The sequence below is a fragment of the Pituophis catenifer genome, unplaced genomic scaffold (assembly GCF_029215685.1).
Source record: "Pituophis catenifer annectens isolate HBS135680 unplaced genomic scaffold, rPitCat1.0.hap2 SCAF_2, whole genome shotgun sequence".
Taxonomy (NCBI): Eukaryota; Metazoa; Chordata; class Lepidosauria; order Squamata; family Colubridae; genus Pituophis; species Pituophis catenifer.
The window spans coordinates 275,127,452-275,146,981 of record NW_027256882.1 but is presented as its reverse complement, the minus strand read 5'-3'; the positions used below and the strand labels follow the sequence as shown (position 1 = coordinate 275,146,981).

General features: G+C 39.2%; 1 protein-coding gene across 2 annotated transcripts in view; it reads left to right on the top strand.

Annotated features, from left to right (window-relative positions):
- Positions 1-19,530, top strand: part of EGFLAM (EGF like, fibronectin type III and laminin G domains) — a 123,380-nt gene that overhangs the window by 56,843 nt on the left and 47,007 nt on the right. For both annotated transcript variants that reach the window (XM_070935934.1, XM_070935933.1), the window contains exons 5-9: positions 5,011-5,128; positions 6,590-6,722; positions 11,714-11,880; positions 14,883-14,998; positions 18,791-19,133. In XM_070935934.1, the coding sequence (XP_070792035.1) occupies positions 5,011-5,128; positions 6,590-6,722; positions 11,714-11,880; positions 14,883-14,998; positions 18,791-19,133 (877 nt within the window). The remainder of the gene's footprint in view (positions 1-5,010; positions 5,129-6,589; positions 6,723-11,713; positions 11,881-14,882; positions 14,999-18,790; positions 19,134-19,530) is intronic.

The following is a 19,530-nucleotide window of genomic DNA, read 5'->3' as shown; positions in this document are numbered from 1 at the left end:
ATGAAATTGGGAGGCATCTCCAGTTGGGATGGTGCTTTGATTGGACCAAGTGATGGACGTGTGGGTGCAGGGGAAGGGACTTGAACTTTCCTTTGGGTGGGGAAAACCTGGAAGCTTTCAGATTTGGGTTTTCCCAGATGTGCCAATATAACATCTCTAATAAAATGGAACTTTGGGGAAACTCAAGCCTCGGAGTTTTCTTGCGTTGGGGGTGTTACTTGGAACCCTGCCATTGTCTGCATCTGGATAGTGGGCATTGCAAGAGGCTCAGAAGAAACCCTGCCTAGCTTCTTGAGCTGTAAAGGAGACGGCAGGAGAATTGTACATTCTAGTGTTGCAAGTTTTATATCAGCCTTTCCAGGTAAATCAGACAGGAAATATGACCAAATAAGATAATTCAACTTTATTAGAGAAATACATTGATAAAATATTGAAAGTCTGAAATGTCAATCCTACCTCCAGCTTCTTTACAGCTTGAGAAACTAGGAAAGATCCATTCTGAGCAGATTGCCCCACTCACTATTCAGCTGTGGGTTAGGCTATCTCTTATCTTCCTATTCCCTAGGCCAGGGGTGTCAAACTCAAGGCCCGGGGGCCAGACCCGGCCCGCAGGGTGCTTAGATCTGGCCCACGGGCCACCCTGAAAACAGTGAAGAACACCCCGCGGTGCCTCTGCCAGTGAAAATGGAGCTTGCAAGGGCTCTGTTTTCGCTGGCAGAGGGTTACAGGAGGCTGTCGCAACTGAAAACAGCTTGAGAGGACCGCAGAGTGAGGTTGCAGGAAGCTGTTGCAGGCGAAAACGGAGGTCGGGAGTCCATTTTCACTGGCAGAGTGCTCGGGCCGCCATAGGTGCCCCTGACATGAGTGATGTTGAACTGGCCATGCCTACTCTGGCCATGCCCACCCCAACCCCCCAAGGTCAAACACAACCCTGATGCGGCTCTCAATGAAATCGAGTTTGACACCCCTGCCCTAGGCTGAAAAACTAACTTTACAACTGGTCCTTGCACTTAGTGATTGTCACATGACTGAGTTGGTGGTTCTGAACTAATGAGTATTTCTGTACAGCAGTCACATAATTGCCATTTGTGCATATCACAACTAGCTACTGACAAGTAGAGTCAATGGAGAAGCCAACAGTAAAATAGCAAGTTGCAGTCATGTGATACCTTGCTTAATGCCTGTGAATGGTTTGCTTAACAACCATGGTGGAAATGAAGGCATAAGTCCATCACAGTCATGTGATGCTGTCTTGCTTAATGACCATATCACCTAGTGATGGAGTTGCCAGTCCCAACTATGGCCATTAAATGAGCACTGCCTGTAAATTTACATTAATAACATTACATTTTTTAAAAATCTTTTGGGGCAACATGGAACTGTCTGTGTTTTGTACAAAAGTCCCAGAGAATTTGAAAACTGCTGTCATTTATATCTTCTTTTCTCTTAAATATCCTTGTTTTTTTCATTTGCTCTTCATGGGACTTGTTTATTTTTTTCCATTCTGTAGAAGTTTATTTCTTTTTTAAAATGCAGAGGCCAGAACTAGAAACAATACTTTAGATGCATTCTAATGCACAGCAGAGCAAAACAGGTACTTCTAATAGGCTTAAAACAGTATTTCTTCTTCTCTATTTTCTTCCGTTTGCAAGTTGAGAAAAATAATAAATCCACACAAGATATCCCTCTCATGCTAGTTAAAAGTAATTTCAGACATATATTCATGTCTTGTCATAAATTATTCATATTTAGGTTTACAGTATTTACTCAACAATAATGATGAAATGGGAACTCAGAGATAAATACAGAAGTACAGTATATCCACCCCAGACTTCTGAGTTGTTCTTCCAACTGTGACATTCAGTGATAAAATATTTTTCATATATAGAAAAAGTGATGCTCCTCAGACCGTTGCATTGTTGCTTTGTTTGCTTTAGTTGCTTGTTTGCAGTCATGTACAGTATCGGTTAGGTTCTTGGCAACCAATTCATTGAAAGTAATTCTCCCAAGCAAGATTCTCAGAATCTTCTTTAGCAGAATAGAATTGAGATGAGTAGAGTAGAGTAGAGTAGAGTAGAGTAGAGTAGGAGTAGGAGTAGGAGTAGGAGTAGGAGTAGGAGTAGGAATAGGAATAGGAATAGGAATAGAACAGAGCAGAATAACAGAGTTGGAAGGGACCTTGGAGGTCTTCTAGTCTAACCCCCTGCTTAGGCAGGAAACCCTACACCATTTCAGACAAATGGTTATCCAACAACTTCTTTAAAACTTCCAGTGTTGGAGCATTCACAACTTCTGGAGGCAAGTTGTTCCACTGATTAATTGTTCTAACTGTCAGGAAATTTCTCCTTAGTTCTAAGTTGCTTCTCTCCTTGATTAGTTTCCACCCATTGCTTCTTGTCCTGCCCTCAGGTGCTTTGGAGAATAGCTTGACTCCCTCTTCTTTGTGGCAGCCCCTGAGATATTGAAAGACTGCTATCATGTGTCCCCTAGTCCTTCTTTTCATTAAACTTAGACATACCCAGTTCCTGCAACCATTCTTCATATGAAAGGATGGAATTACAAGAATTTCAGCAATGAAATTGTTTCTCATATAGAACCTATTTATCCCTCAATAATTAGGTTAGGAATTTTTTCCCCAATATCTAATCTGTGGGGTTTTTTTCCTCATAAAAGAGGACCTTGCAGATGGTTGATTACAAAACCCTTATAAGAATATGAGCCAAGCATTACAGTGACTCATTTCATTGACCTCCAGTTAATTTCCAAATCATTAGTATGTAATTCAAAAGAATATGATCAACTACAAATTCTATAAATCTTTATAGAACAAAATTAATATATAAAACAACTTCTTTTCAGAAGGGAGAATAGTATATCATACTTCTAGATCATATGAACCAGAATTGAATTTTGGACATTTCCTATTCAGCAGTTTATTTGAACTTGGTAGTTTCCTCCTTATAAGGTATTTCAACAGATATGCAATAATATTTTGGTCAACTAGTTGCAATTTTAGATCTACAGAAATATATTTTAAGTATTTATATAATTATATTGATAATTGGGAGTGTGATGGTTCAGTGGTTAAAGACTGAGCTTATCAGCTGGAAAGCTGACAGCTGGGGTTCGAGATTTGAATGCTACGCAATTGAACTCTCGTTACTTGCCCCAGCAAGTAACCTAGCATTCGAAAGCATGCAAATGTGAGTAGATAAATAGGTACCACTTCAGTGAGAAGGTAACAGCATTTCATGTGCCTCAGTGTATAGTCATGCTGGCCACATGACCACAGAAATGTCTTCAGACAATGCTGGCTCCCTACAGTATAAGCACTGCCCCCTAGAGTCGGCTACAATTGGACAGGGGAAACTTTTACCTTTATATTGATGATCATATTTTAATCTCCAAATTGCTCCAATCCTGACTAACTCTCTGTGTGGAGGCAACAAGACAAGACATACAATATAAAGAAAGATAAATCTTAATTTTTAAGTCTTAGCCCACCCCGATCAGGGTACCAAATGCAATTAAGGGATGAAGTCATGTTTGAATAAATTAAACTTGATTGCAAAGAATAGGCAAGATTGTGGCCCTTTAAGTGGGAAGATTCATCCATCCATCCAACTCACTCTTAAAAGTGTTCTCAGCTATCATTGTGAAGCAGGGGTGAAATCTAAAAATTTTCCCTACCGGTTCTGTGGGTGTGGCTTAATTGGTGGGCATGGCTTGGTGGTCAGGTGACCCAATGGGCATGGCTTGGTGGTCAGGTGACTGGGTGGGCGTGGCCAATAATAATAAATAATAAAAATAATAAACAAAGTACACAAAACAATAAGAGGTACCAAAAACCAACTTTTATACTTTACACACACACAACACAACACAACACAACACAACACAACACAACACAACTGACTCACACACAATGTAAAAGCAGCTGCACTTCACCCCAAATGGCCCCTGCAACAAGCAGGAACCTCACACAGCCACAAATAAAATAAAATAAAATAAAATAATAAAATAAAATATTTGTGCAGCTTTCTGAGATTTGGTGTGTTTCTGTAGTGTTTCATTCTAATTATACAAACACATAAAATCTCACAAAGCTGTATGTGGCATTTTGTGTGGAAAAAGTGTGGAAGCTCAAAAACCAACTTCCACACTTTTTCCACACAAAATGCCACATACAGCTTTGTAAGATGTTGTGTGTTTGTGTAGTTAGAATGAAACACTATAGAAACACACCAAATCTCAGAAAGCTGCATAAATTTATTTTATTTTATTTTATTTTATTTTATTTTATTTTATTTTATTTTATTTTATTTTATTTTATTTTATTTTATTTTATTTTATTTTTAGATAAAAACAGCTAAATTTAAAACTTCCTTAACTTTAAATTGCTATCTAAAAAAAAAAAATAAAACTCCTAAAAAAACCCCAATTAACTATTTTTTTTAAAGCTCCCCAAAAAAACAACAACCCTCAGGTACTTACCAAATTGATGGCACAAGGCAGGCAGGCAGATTGAGTTGCTCACCGATTGGATTGATTGCAGGCAGGCAGATTGAGTTGCTAGCTGATGCAATGGATTGCAGCAGCTGAAGCAAGGCAGGAAAAGCAAGCGAGCCTGAAAGAAGCAGCAAGCTGTGATTGGGTGGGCATGGGCGGGGGGCCCAGGGATTTTTGCTACTGGTTCTCCGAACTACCCGCCACCAACACTACCGGATCGTGATGGGCAGATTCGATTCTGGAAAGGTTTTGCCTAATACACTCTAACGCTGCACCATTTTGTAAGTAACTAAAATGGAATTCCATTGACAGTTGTATAGTAGATATTACAATTGCTTATTCCATTCCTTGGGAACATCTAATTTAGTGTATTGAACATCCTAGTGTGCTCTTAACATATGTTATAAATTGTTACGATTAGCTAAAATAAAATATAATTTTAGCTTTTCATTTAAAAAAAAAAAAGCTCTTCGTTCCTTTCTATATTTTTATGCCAAACAGGAAGTCGTTATTGGAGATCTGAAGCCAGGGACCCTCCATAGGGTCAGCATAGGAGCTTATGGCTGGGCAGGAAGAGGCAAAGCCAGCATGCCTAGAAATGTGACAACTCTATCACAAGGTAAATATCATTTTAATAGCTTTCTATTAAGTGTGCTGGTTGAGACAGAATTAACTGTAGACACTGTAAGCGTATTTCAGAAAGGTACATGGGACGTCAGGAAAACTTCAGTACAGTGCAGAAATAGCAATAGCACTTAGACTTTATACCACTTCATAGTGCTTTTACAGCCCTCTCTAAGTGGTTTACAGAGTCAGCGTCTTGCCCCCAACAATCTGGGTCCTCATTTTACCCACCTCGGAAGGATGGAAGCTGAGTCAACCTTGAGCCCCTGAGATTTGAACTGCCGAACTGCAGCTAACAGTCAGGTGAATCTTGCGTAGCTTCTTCTCTGGTAATGTTGTACTACTAACTAGAGCATACAAAACATTTGCTAGACCAATTCTTGAATACAGCTCATCTGCATATCGGACATAAATACAATTGAGAGAGTCCAGAGATATTTTACGAGAAGAGTCCTCCATTCCTGTAACCACAATAAAATACCTTATGCCACCAAATTTTGGGCTTAGACAATTTAGAACTAGCCAACTTCAGTCTGACCTAAGCATAGTACATAAAATTATCTGCGACAATGTCCTTCCTGTCAATGACTACTTCAGCTTCAACCACAACAATACATGAGCAAACAATAGATACAAACTCAAGGTAAACCGCTCCAAACTCAATTGCAGAAAATACGACTTCAGTAACAGAGTGGTCAATGCCTGGAATGCACTACCTGACTCTGTAGTTTCTTCCCCAAGCCCCCAAAACTTTAACCTTAAACTGTCTACTGTTGACCTCACCCCATTCCTAAGAGGTCTGTAAGGGGCGTGCATAAGTGCACCAGCGTGCCTACCGTCCCTGTCCTAATATTTCTTTTTACTTACTCTTTTCATGTATTCAAATTACGTTTATACTTTTACCTGTTATCTTATATATGCTTGACAAAATAAACTTATGATTATGATTAAGTAGCCTGCAGTGCTGCACTCTAACCACTGCACCACCTTGGCTCTGTAGGAATGAGTTATGGGAATTTCGAAGGAGTATCTGGTCAGGAGACAGGATGTGATTACAATTGCAAAAAGAATGGTGAGGATTATTAAGGAGTCAAAGGAATAAATTTCTTATGGTATAATTTAGTATGCTTTATTGGTGCCCGTATGGATCTTTTCAAAACTCTTCACAAGGGCATTTGGAAATTAATTTATTTTAAAACATGGCATCTTCTGGGCCATAACTATATCAATTTATTCAGAGCAACACTTTCATCTTTTAAGTGTTTCCCTCTATGAAAGGGGAAAAATGGTGGGATTTTCTATATTGAATAGCAGCAATTCTCCTGAGATTGAAACAAGGATGGGTAGAAAGTCCAGTTTTTGATTAGTATTACAATTTTACCAAAGGTTTTGCTCCTGCAAGCAATTCTGAGTTTCCCAAAGTGTCCAATAATGTATATAATTTCTTTTCTCTTAGATAAATGTATGCCGCCAGCTCCACCTAGTCAGCCTCAAGTCATTGTTGTTTCAGATTCAGAAGTTGCTTTATCATGGAAACCAGGAAGTGAAGGAAGTTCTCCAATTGAGTACTACACAGTGGAATTTATCAGGTGATCTTGACTATGGTATTTGTATGTGAGCACTTTTTCCATATATGTGGGTTCACATTTGTTTCAATCTGATGTCAATCATGTAATGAAATTGGTTCTTATTTATTCATTAGTTTAAATGGCTTTGATTCAGCACAGCTTCAGAGTTTCTTTTGGGTTTTGGACTAACTCAGTCTTGCTTCTTCTTTGTGGTTTATGAAACACACATATGATACACACTGGACCTCCACAGTAGCTCATGCAGAGATCTCCAAAGCTCCACCCTTAGAGTTACAATGCAATATGGAAAGGTGGGCTTCTATTTAATCCTAACTCATTTCTGAACCGTCTCTTGACTGTTACCGTACTATAGAATTCCCCCTCCCCCTTCTACTTTATTTATTTATTTAAATTTGTTGACAGCCCAACTCTATGGATTCCACTTAAGGATGGATCAGTTGGTTATATAGACAATTCCCATGTAAACTCATATTTGTATTTTATGTTAAATTGCCTTGTTCCACTGATGGGATGTTTTCTGTAACACTGGTGGATGAGATCTTTTGTCTTGAGCAAATTTCAGTTTTCTGATCATTGTAGGAATACCTGTTTTAATACCAGTGTCAGCCATTCAGTCCCATTCCTTCTTTAAAAGGTAAAGGTAAAGGTTCCCCTTGCACATATGTGCTAGTCGTTCCCGACTCTAGGGGGCAGTGCTCATCTCCGTTTCAAAGCTGAGGAGCCAGCGCTGTCCGAAAGCATCTCCGTGGTCATGTGACCGGCATGACTAAACACCAAAGGTGCACGGAACGCTGTTACCTTCCCACCAAAGGTGGTCCCTATTTTTCTATTTGCATTTTTTACGTGCTTTCGAACGGTTAGGTTGGCAGAAGCTGGGACAAGTAACGGGAGGTCACCCCATTACGCGGCACTAGGGATTCGAACCGCTGAACTGCCGACCTTTCGATCGACAAGCTCGACAAGATTGACAAGTCTTTAGCCACTGAGCCACCATGTCCCTTTTTTATTTTTTTTATTTTTTTTAAATATATAAAATATTTTTATTTTATATTTTATTCCTTCTTTAGTGGCAATTAATATTTTAAAAAGTATAAAATGCAGGCAGATTTTTAAAATTTTAATTAGGAATGCCTGGTTTCATCCAATTATTTTAATAAAATGTATTTATGTATAGATTTATTAAACAAAAATATTAGTGACATAAGTTACTTCATTATGTTTGTTGGGGAAAGTTGGTGTGGTTATATGGTCTTCTATATAAGACTTATGTTCTGTGCTCTTCAGATGGCTATATATTCTGCAAGTGAATTTAACTGAGTGGTTTTCAGGTTTTTTTATTTGTGTAACCCCATTCTGAAACTTGTCTTTTCTCATAACACAAGAAGGTAGTATGATTTGGTTCTGAATTTTCGTTAGACTGCAATCATTTTGCACTGTGATTATTAGGCAAATCAGTGGTTCACTTTGGGCATGGTTTTGCTGAAAACCCGAAGTGTCAGGTTTTAGCAAAACCATCTTAAAACATGGTCATGTGACCATGGGGTGTAGCAAAAGGCCATAAATGTGGCCATCTTGTCAAGCACCTGAAGTTCGAGAGCCAACCATTGGAACTTCGAATCCCCATGTTGTAAATAGCTCCAAGGTAGGTCCGTAATACCTTCAAAAAGTCACTCAGTGACCAGTTGTACATCAAGGGATACCTGTATTGCTAACCTTTGCATATCACTCAAAGTCAGGTGTGGCCGTTGGACTGGAGAAAGTTGTGCGATCCTACCCAAGAGCATACTAGAGCTTCCAGTATTTCCACGGGAGGTCTTCCTTATATCTCTGTAAAGATCAAGTATGAGGAAGTATGAGTACAGAAGCCTGTAACAGAATTCTTGCCTATGCTATCCTTCTCTTTTTCACGTTTTGCTGTAGCAGGGAAATTCGAATGAATGCCAAAGTATTGTAACAGCTGTATTGTGCAATTGCCATTGTAGGTTCCTCTTGCCAGGAGGGAATTTTTGTAGCTTGTTTGGTGTCATGGCTAAACTGGAATCCTCTAGGATTGTTGCAGTGGTGGAATTCAAATTTTTTTACTACCAGTTCTGTGGACGTGGCTTGGTGGGCGTGGCTTGATGGGCGTGGCAGGGGAAAAATACTGCAAAATCCCCAATCTCTCCCTACTCCTGGGGGAAGGCTATTGCAAAATCTCCATTCCCACCCCATTCTGGGGCCAGCCAGAGGTGGTATTTGCCGGTTCTCCGAACTACTCAAAATTTCCGCCACCGGTTCTTCAGAACCTGTTAGAACCTGCTGAATAACACTCCTGGATTATTGGTTCCTTGGGAATCAAGCAAGGATTCAGAATTGAAAGCCTATCGATGTTTGCTCATTCTTTCCCAACTGGGCAGGGTTCTTCACGTGCTCAATATCATTTTAAGAAGTAGAGGTTTTCAGTAAACGAAAGGAAATAAATCACAATGATCTATAAAATGAAGAGGACTATTAAAGAGTTTAAAGAAAGCGGAACAGACCTTCTTAATTACGAGAAACAGAAGAGTCCCTTGGGGTTTGGAGCCACATGAAAAGCCAAGTAGTCAAATAGTTAAGTGGTCCTTAGTGGATCAAAGGGATTTGTTAGAAGAAATTTCTTTAAGAAAAAGAAGACAATATTTTACAGTTGAGTCACTTTTGTAAGTCTGTTTTACAGAGATTTAGGTTTATATATTTTTTGTTTTTACAAAAAATAATTTTTGTTGTCTCCTGGAGCTGGAGAAATTGGTTTCTCAAGTTCACAGAACTGGACAAAGCTGAAACAAACAGTTCCAAATTGCTCTCTTTTTGATTTCTGAGTACGCCCTTCTTGCTCAATAGAATTGACCTTCAGATGATTAAATCATTTTTATATTGACTGATTAGAAAAAGCCAGATGAGTCTGGTTTGACAGCATCTCTGGGCCACAAATAATACAAACAAACCAAAAAACCCCCACACAAAATATCTCTCTTGTGCTGCAGTTTTTATTAGAACGCTTCCAAAAATGTTTGCAGCTGGTTTCTTATGTAAACAATAGTAGATTTAAAACTTGAAAAGTTATTTCCTGCAGTAAATATTTCAAGGATGCCAGACTAAATGGGACAGCAATTTAGTCTTATGTGTCAAAGTCTTTCAGTCTCTGTTATGTTCAGCCATTTCCGTAGGAACGACTTTAGCAAAGTTCAAGAAAGTAAAATTTTCAGTTTTGTCGTTTATATTGAACAGTGTAGGAACGATCCCATGGGAAAAAGGGTAACCTCTTCTCTCTATTTATCCCTGTAATGCTCAGCACTGGTAGGATGTTCACATGTCAATAATTTTGTTTTTCCTCTGCAAGCATACAGCAAGTTTGACTCCTGTATCCTTTGGGTCAGTGGTGAAATCCGATTTTTTTTTACTACCGGTTTTGTGGGCATAGCTTGGTGGGAGTGGTAGGGGAAGGATACTGCAAAAACTCCATTCTCACCCCACTCCAGGGGAAGGATGCTGCAAAATCCCCATTCCCTCCCCACCCCTGGGAGAAGCATATTGCAAAATCTCCATTCCCACCCCACTCTGAGGCCAACCAGAGGTGGTGTTTGCCAGTTCTCAGAACTACTCAAAATTTCCACTACCAGTTCTCCAGAACCTGTCAGAACCTGCTTAATTTCACCTCTGCTTTGGGTCTGCTTTTGATTTAGCCTTTTTTTCTGAACACCAGAAATTTAAAATATAGGGTTGACACTGGATATCTCAGAAGACAATAAGTACAATTTTTTTTTAAGGTTTGATGTCAAATCCTTTTCTCTTCCGTTTTTAATTTAACTACGGATTTAATATAACTACGGATAAATAATTCAAAAGGGTTTTTGTAATACTTATTGCACAGATTGAGATTTTTTTACATCTGAATTTTCTAAGCCTCTTGAATTTATAGCATCAGGGCAAATGAAGAGTATAGATAAGATCAACTTGCTTATAAGCCTGTGCTTTTTTCTCTGGACAGTTGGTTTCTTTGAGAAAACAAAACGTAAATAAAGACATACAGATGTTTTTTAAAAAATTAAAATTTAATACACTTTTAAATGTAATTTAATTCAAATTAATTCAATAGAGTTAAACATGATTTTGCCCCATAACTTTTTTTTCTTCTGTTACATAAAAATGGTGCTCTGAGATTATTTATTTAAGGGTTTTTGGAAATGCATTAAAAAATAAACCTTGGGACTGATGTCTGTATTATGATAACTGATGCCCAGAGCAGGGGTGCTATTCAGCAGGTTCTGACAGGTTCTGGAGACCCGGTAGCAGAAATTTTGAGTAGTTCGGAGAACCAGCAAATACCACCTCTGGCTGGCCCCAGAGTGGGGTGGGAATGGGGATTTTGCAATATTCTTCCCCCAGGAGTCGGGAGGGAATGGGGATTTTGCAGTATCCTTCCCTTGGAATGGGGAGGGAATGGAGATTTTGCAGTATCCTTCCCCTGCCATGCCCACCAAGCCATGCCCATCAAGCCACGCCCACAGAACCAGTAGTAAAAAAATTTGAATTCCACCACTGGCCCAGAGTCTCCTCTTTTTTCCTTCCTGTTCCTTTTCCTTTTTCGGTTGGCTCATTTTAGTTTTAGGCCTGTGGGCAGGAACTGCCTTATTGTACTGATTGCATGCAAATTGCTCTCTGAGCCTTTTCAAATGGTGGATGGGTTATCAATGTTTTAAATAAATAACTCTTCTGTGGTTGTTGTTGTTGTTGTTTTGCACAAAGTAGGAACAGGATTCCGAGGTTTAATTTTTTATGAGTACCAAAATCAAAACAATCAAAGAGACAGCAACGAGCGTAAAACCCTCAAACCATGTAACTAAATTTCACACTCGCTATTCATATTAGAATAGCAAATTCAGCAAATGTTCGATATTAGCAAATGTTTGGCTCTTGCTTATTGGCTAAGCTCGCTTTAATGACATTTTGGGCTCTTTGTTCATCCCAATCAGACCCGATTTTGATACCAATTGGACAGCAATTAGAGAGCAGATCCAGATGGACTCTATGATCCTGAAGGGGCTAACTCCAAACAACAAGTATCAGTTTGCCATCCGAGCTACAAATTCATACGGGTCGAGTCCGCCAAGCATTGCCAGTGATATAATCAGAATGTTCCGTGAGTAGACAACCTTACTTATATTGCTGAGCGCTGAAATTGTTGTGGCTGGTGAAAGAACTTTCTCTGGTTTCTTGACTATTTAAAAAAAAAAAAAACTTTCCCTGCTCCCTTCATTGAGTCAACATCTGAGTTCTGGAAAAGCCAAACATACGTATAATTCAAGAAAACCCAAGCCCCCTCCTTCTTCTTTCATAACTATAACTTATGTATAGTTACATAACTATATTTCATAGTTAAACATGGCACATGTGGGGAACAATAACTGTTTGCTGGAACATATTAAATATTGCATAGGATCCATCAGAGTAATGATTCTTTAGAAATAAAAGATAAAATAAAAGCAAATTTCCAAATAATTAGATCTGTAGCGTTAAGAATCTGCTCTCTTTTGTATCTTGTCATTTATACTAGTTTTTTTTTAAAATCCAAAGCTTCTTTTCAATCATTTCTTTATCTTTTTCCTTTTTATTTCCTTTGCTTTTTATTCTGGTATCATTAGACTAGGTCTCATAACATCACAAATTGTTTTGATTATTTCGGTTTCTTGTGCTTAAATTTAACTTTCAAAAGAGAATGTTTATGGAAACCTCCTAAAGATATAATAGTCATTTATAGTTTTGGCCAGGAGGTCATAAATCCTTGTTACTGGGTGCACATTTTTTTTTCTGACATCCTGTTTATCTGTGGATGAAAATATTTTCAGAACTTTCACAACTAAGGGTGAGACAGTTGATGTACTACAGTTGGTAGGCTATTTTCTAAAGCAAGGAAACAATGGTTGATGGTTCCCACAGTACTGATTTGTTACTGAAAAATCAAATGTAACCTTCCTCACCCGTTCCCTGAACCAATCCGCTTGAGGGATCAGAGAAGCAGATTTGATTCACAGTGACAGGTGTGTTACGCAAAATAATGGGCAACTAAGAAGTTTAACCTGCCTTAGTGACATTTCTACTGCAATCCTTCTTAAAGAGATTATTAATTCCCATTTATGCCTACAGAGAATAGTAACAATCACCTTTGAAACATGGCTAACAAAGAAGGAGAAACTGTCATTCACCAGTTATTCTGTTTTATTCGGTCTTTAGCATAAGGGGAATGTGTGTGCATAACAATATCTATATTCAATAAAAATGCCCTTAATATTTATAATATGAACATTCAGCCTTGCTGTATCATTCCATCATAATAAATGGCATTTTGCAAATAATAATAGCAATAGCACTTAGGCTTATATACCACTTCACAGTGCTTTACAGCCCCCTCTAAGCAGTTTACAGAGTCAGCCTATTTCCCCCAACAATCTGGGTCCTCATTTTACCCACCTCGGAAGGATGCAAGGCTGAGCCTGGTGAGATTTGAACTGCCGAACTACAGCCAGCAATCAGCAGAAGTACTCTGCAGTACTGCACTCTAACCACTGTGCCACCATGGCTCTTAACAGCAATGAAAGTAAAATATTTTGGTGAGCACACTTTCTAGTATATGGGATAAACTTTATTTGGTGACAGATGCTACAGGACATGAGCATAGCAGGGCTGTTACACATATCCAGTGGTTTAGTAAAACTAATTGGTAACACTAATGTTTCCACTCCCAAGGCCAAGTTAGTCACTGGACGCTGAGACCTTCATCCTTAATTATGGCTACGGGCCTACGCAGATGGAGGTGTGCCTTAAAAGTGCTAATATTCTTTGCAGACTGAAGATCTGTACGAAAATAAGTTCCATTGAGCTATGGGATGTCCTTCATGGCACTTTTAAAACATTTGATAATTCAAGAATGAAGTACACTTTCCTAGGATTGCTCTGTTAGGCTCATAAAGTATTTGTAATATTGGGAATGCAATATCTATATCCATTTTAAAGAATCAGCTTTAAAGAAAAGAGACAGCATTTGAGAGCATTTTAACAAACTGCATCACCATTTGGTTTGGTGGCTGCAGTGCCTCAGAGAGAAAGTCCATACGGAGAGTGGTAAGGACAGCCGAGAAGATTATAGGAAGCTCGCTTCCCGTTATTCAGGATACTGCTTATAAGCGCTATGTGTTTAGAGCTTGAAGTATTGTTAGAGACCCCAAATACCACTTCACAGTCTCTTTCTGTTGCTCCCCTCTGGGAGGAGGTTTCAAAGTCTCTATAGCAGGACTACTAGATTCTGTATTAGCTTTGTTCCTTATGCCATCTGTCTTATAAATTCACAGGATTCTTTTTTTTTCCCCATGTATTATCAGACTGTGATGTTTTTCTGTGTCATATGTGTGTGTGTGTGTGGGTATATGCATAATGGTTATCTTTTGAGAGCTGAATGCAACAAATTTCATTTTAATGTATGCTGATTAGTGTACATTTAAAGTGACAAAGTTCTACATTCTATTATGTTCTGTTCTGTTCTGTTCTGTTCTACTCTACTCTACTCTACTCTACTCTACTCTACTCTACTCTACTCTACTCCACTCCACTCCACTCCACTCCACTCCACTCCACTCCACTCCACTCCACTCCACTCTACTCTACTCTACTCTACTCTACTCTACTCTACTCTACTCTATTCACCATGGTGGCACAGTGGTTAGAATGCAGTACTGCAGGCTACCTCTGCTGACTGCTGGCTGCCAGCAGTTTGGCAGTTCGAGTCTCACCAACTCAAAGTTGAATCAGCCTTCCATACTTCTGAGGACCCAGATTGTTGGGGGTAATATGCTGACCGCTTAGAGAGGGCTGTAAAGCACTGTGATGTGGTATACAAGTCTAAGTGCTATTGCTATTGCTATTGCTATTGCTATTGCTATTGCTATTGCTATTGCTATTCTATTCTATTCTATTCTATTCTATTCTATTCTATTCTATTCTATTCTATTCTATTCTATTCTATTCTATTCTATTCTATTCCCAAAGAAATTTCTCAAAAAAATGCCAGTTTTACTGCATTTACCTTATATGAAAATGACACTATATCAAAAACATACATTTGTGACTATGCCAGTTTTATCTTCTCAGATCCAGAAGTATTAGGGAGTGGAAGCTATGGACATCCATACATGACTGAGTCTGGAAATGGTGATGATGATGGAATTGACATTGATGATTCAGACTATGACATTTATATTGATGAGGTACATCCCTACGTCTCTCTCTGGCATTTTGGTTGCTTAACATTTTCAGTGCAGTATTTAAACAAGAACGCCTAAATAGAGATCAAATACAAGTCTATTGACAAATATACACTCTGAGGCTATATTAAGTATTCGTTTGCATTTGACTCAGTCTGAACATTTTCTTCCTTCTCTGATCCTCTGAAGCCTTTGATTTTTTTCCCTCAAACATATTTGTTTTCGCTGAAACAAACCAAATGAGGGGGAAGAGAGTAATTGCTTCAAAGGGAAGCTGACCAGAGTTTTCCTTTACGCAACTGAAGCCTGCCTTTTGTATAACTTTTGTTTCATTTATACCAGGAGTGTCAAACTCAATTTCATTGAGGGCTGCATCAGGGCTGTGGTTGACCTCGGAGGGCCGGGCGGACATGACCAACTGGTTGGGCATTGCCAGCTTGACACCACTCATGGGCGTGGCTGTCTGGGTATGGCCAACTGGGAGGTGTGGCCAGCTTGACACCACTCCCCACACTGCTGGCATGTTTCCTCTTTGCACTGGGTATACTGGGCTGAAGCCATGCTGGCCTAATATTTCCTCTTCGCACTGAGTAGACCGGGCCGAAGCAATGCGGGTAGACTGGGCTGAAGCAGCATGGGCTGGCCCCTTACATTTTCCAGGATGGCCCTGTGGGCTGGATCCGACCACATCGTGGGCCGGTTTTGGCCCACGAACGTCGAGTTTGACACCCCTGATTTATACTGACTTTATTTCAATCAAAATTACCTCAAAATTCTCCTCCCCTTTCTAGTAGCTGAAGAAGCTCACCATTAGTAGAGGAAGAAATAAATTATTCTTTTTTTTTCATATTTTTAAAATTGCAGTAGTGCAGTATGTGGCAGCTACACAGGCCGCCTCTCTCATTAGGCAGAATGAGGCAGTAAACTCAGGTGATGGATGCTAATGGGGCAGGAACAATATCAAGACTCCGGAGGCAAAAACAGCCTGATTTGGGACACCTTAAGGTAGTGTGTTGCCTTCAGGTGTAGTAGAGGATACTTTTCCATTGGCACTGTTGAGTAGTCAGCTCGGTTGCTAACCTACTTGGGCTCTAGAGGTTTTAAATAATATATTTTTTGGAGTATAAGACGCACCTTTTTCCCCCGAAAAAGAGGGTGAAAATCTGGGGGTGACTTATACTCTGAATGTAGCCCCACCCAGCTTCTCAAACGGAGGTTTCAGAGGCTGAAAAAAGCATCAGAAACGAAGCTTCAGAAAAGAAGCCCCCAAACAGAGCTTCACAGGCTTTTTTTCTGAAGCTCTGTTTCAGAGGCTTTCAGAGGCAGAAAAAAAAAGCCAAAAAAAAGCAAGGCACAGAGCTCACAACCAAGGAACCTGTTGCTAAAATTTACCTCTGAGAACAGCTGATTGGGGGTATTCCAGGAGGCCGATCCACCTGCCAATCAGCTTTTTTCTTATTTTCCTCCTCAAAAACTAAGGTGCATCTTATACTCCGGTGAGTCTTATACGCCAAAAAATACAGTAACCTTTGGATTTAATCCAAAGATTTTTGTTATTTGCATCAAAGACCGTCTTTCTGGGAAATTAGACAGTGGCCATCATTTAAATATAGGTAGTCCTCGATGCATAACAGTTCATTTAGTGACCATTCAAAGTTACATCACTGAAAAAAGTGACTTATGACCGTTTTTCACACATACAACTGTTGTAGCATCCCCATGGTCACATGATCGAAATTCAGATGCTCAGCAGCTGGCTCACATTTATGACGGTTACAGAGTATCCCAGAGTCATGTGATCCCCTTTTGGGGCCCTTCTGAGAAGCGAAGTCAAGCGGGAAGCCAGATTGACTTAACAAACGTGTGGCTAACTTAACAAATGCAGTGATTCGTTTAACAACGGTGACAAGAAAAGTCATAAAATGGGGCAAAATTCTCTTAACGAATGTCTTACTTAGCAACAGAAACTTTTGGGCTCAATTGAGGTTGTAAGTTGAGGACTACCTGTATAAAGAAAAGAATGTAAAGAAAAGTGTACCAAGTGTGGGAGTGGGGTTTGTAAGAAAAGGAAAACTATCAGGAAAAAAAAAGTATTTTTAAAAAATTCAAGTTAGCTTTGCATTCCAAATCATTTTCACTCCAAAGCTAGAGACTGCAGATAGCATCCCAATTTCCGCTCTGCCTATTCATTCAGAGAAAATATGAATAGACTCTTATCTTACCATAAGATTCCTGAAGGACAGGGCAAACTTCACAGCCATGGGAGGTGATTCATGATAGGATAAAGGGAGATGTGAAAAGTTGTCTTACACTGAGTGGGGAAAAAAACAACAACCCAGTGTTCTCTTGGTACTGTCATTTCAAGATCTCGGTCAAAAATATTTCCTATGCTTGCTATAATATGAGATGCTTTGAATAGAGATATTATGGCTGGAGTATATGGCTTTTTACAGGCCTGTGTTTTCCTGAGCTATATCTCTTCAGTCAGATCAATAGATGCTTCAAAGTTATTGTGCTTTGTAAGAAAGGATACTTCTTCCCTTGCTCCTATTGCTTATGTTCCTTGGGAATAAAAAAAAAACTGCAATAAATTTTAGCTTTTTAAAATCACAATCAGTAGACCACACTGAAGTGTTATCCATCGCTTCTTTTAACTGACAGAAATATGTAGCCCAAGTTGCTGAATCCTATTCTGTCACAATAATTAGACTGGTAAAGTGATACTGTCCTTAAACTTTAATGCAGAACAAGTAAGGAAAGCAGATCTCACGGGTGTATAAAACCATGTGAAATAATGGAAAACATACTCACTGGGGACAAAACCAGCAATGCATACTTGGTAGAACTCTGATCTCTTTCCCATGTTTAACACAAAAGCCCTGTATTTTTAAAAAGGACATTAAAATGTTATTTCAAAAAAAAATAAATAAATGCTAAACTGGTGTATATGAAGTGTGTCTTCTTCATAAGCTTTTGAGAAAACACTGATCAGCCATTACATGGTCAGAGATGTGTCAAGGTTCCAAGTAATACACCCATAGCAAATAGAACTCTGAGGTAAGCAGGTTCCTCAAAGAACAGGTTTATTGGACATATCATACTGGCCCAGACAGGTGAAAACCGACTCTAAAGATTTCCACGATTTTCACCTAATTAAAAGTTAAGCTTTTTCCCCCTTTCCCAAACAATCAGTCACATGTTCCAATCAAGGTGCTGTCCTGTTGCTCGGAAACTTCACTCCTCCTCTTTTCAGCCACCTGTGGGAATGTCCTTGGTTCTCAGGGGGAAACTATTTTGTTTTGGCTACAAAACCCCAGCTAACTCTATTCCCCCCTCCCTGACTGAGGCTATCTTGGAGACTTCAGTGTTGCCAATACGTCTATGAAAGCCAAGTGTTTTCTCTCTTCTGCAGTCCCGGCCAAGATAGCTATGAGATCCAGTGCCCCAGTGATTGGAGGAGAGGGTGTTTAAACTTTAGAATAAAGGCAATATCATGAGCCATATCATATAAAAATAATTACCAGAATGTATTTCAATTATGGTTAGGAGGATGTGAAGATGAACAGTTAGTCAGTATTCTGGCTCAAATTAATTAAAGCTTTCTTCTCCTTAAGAGATGACACAGTAGGACACTCGTATCGTAAAAGTTTGGCAGGAAATCATTCTACTGCTATCATATCAGTTTGAGTAATTATTGCATATCATTATACTATCCATGATTAACATTTAGCTGTAAGAACTGCAGTATCGAGCTTTGGCCTTACTAAACACGTTTTTTAATAAATTTTTCATTAGCTCAAACCACTTCCTACCATCAAAGGAGACAATACAAATTTTTTGGTTGAAACCAACCTAATACAAGGAACTAATGCAGAACTCCTTTCTGGGCTGCTTTCACCTACTACATATCCTGTCACTTCTATGGCAACAACTACATTCCTACCACGCACTACGATCCCTTCCAGCATTACTGCTAAGGCCATCAGGAGGAACAGCGGGACTTCAGTTGTACGACAATCTGATCAGTCCTGCGATGAAACCATCTGCTCCACCAACAGCTTTTGCATCAATGATTATGAGCGGAGTGGCTCTCGTTGCCACTGCAACCTTGGCAAAGGAGGGGAGAGTTGTTCAGAAGGTTGGTTTGCTTGGAAAGCTTTGGTAACTCTCTGTACATTCTGAAGATTTCTTTGTTCAGGACAGATTTCCAGAGCAGCATTTCATATATTTGATTTGACACTTTAGTGCATTTACAAGCATAGAAGAACCATAACTGGAAAAGACACAGCTGGCTTTTGGGCAGATGGTGGGTTTCACAAAAACCTAGAGGGAACTTAATTCATATCTACTATCTAGGTTGAGTAAACAGCATACCTTTTGAGAGGCAATATAACTTTAATGACCAGCTGCTTAGGTCAAAAAACAAGAAATGGCTTTTTTAAATTGTATTCTGATTGTGAGTTTTCTAAGGGCTTCTATTTTATGAATGTTCAAAGTCAGCGTCACAGTTTTGGGGTGTCCCAAGCTTGGCTTTG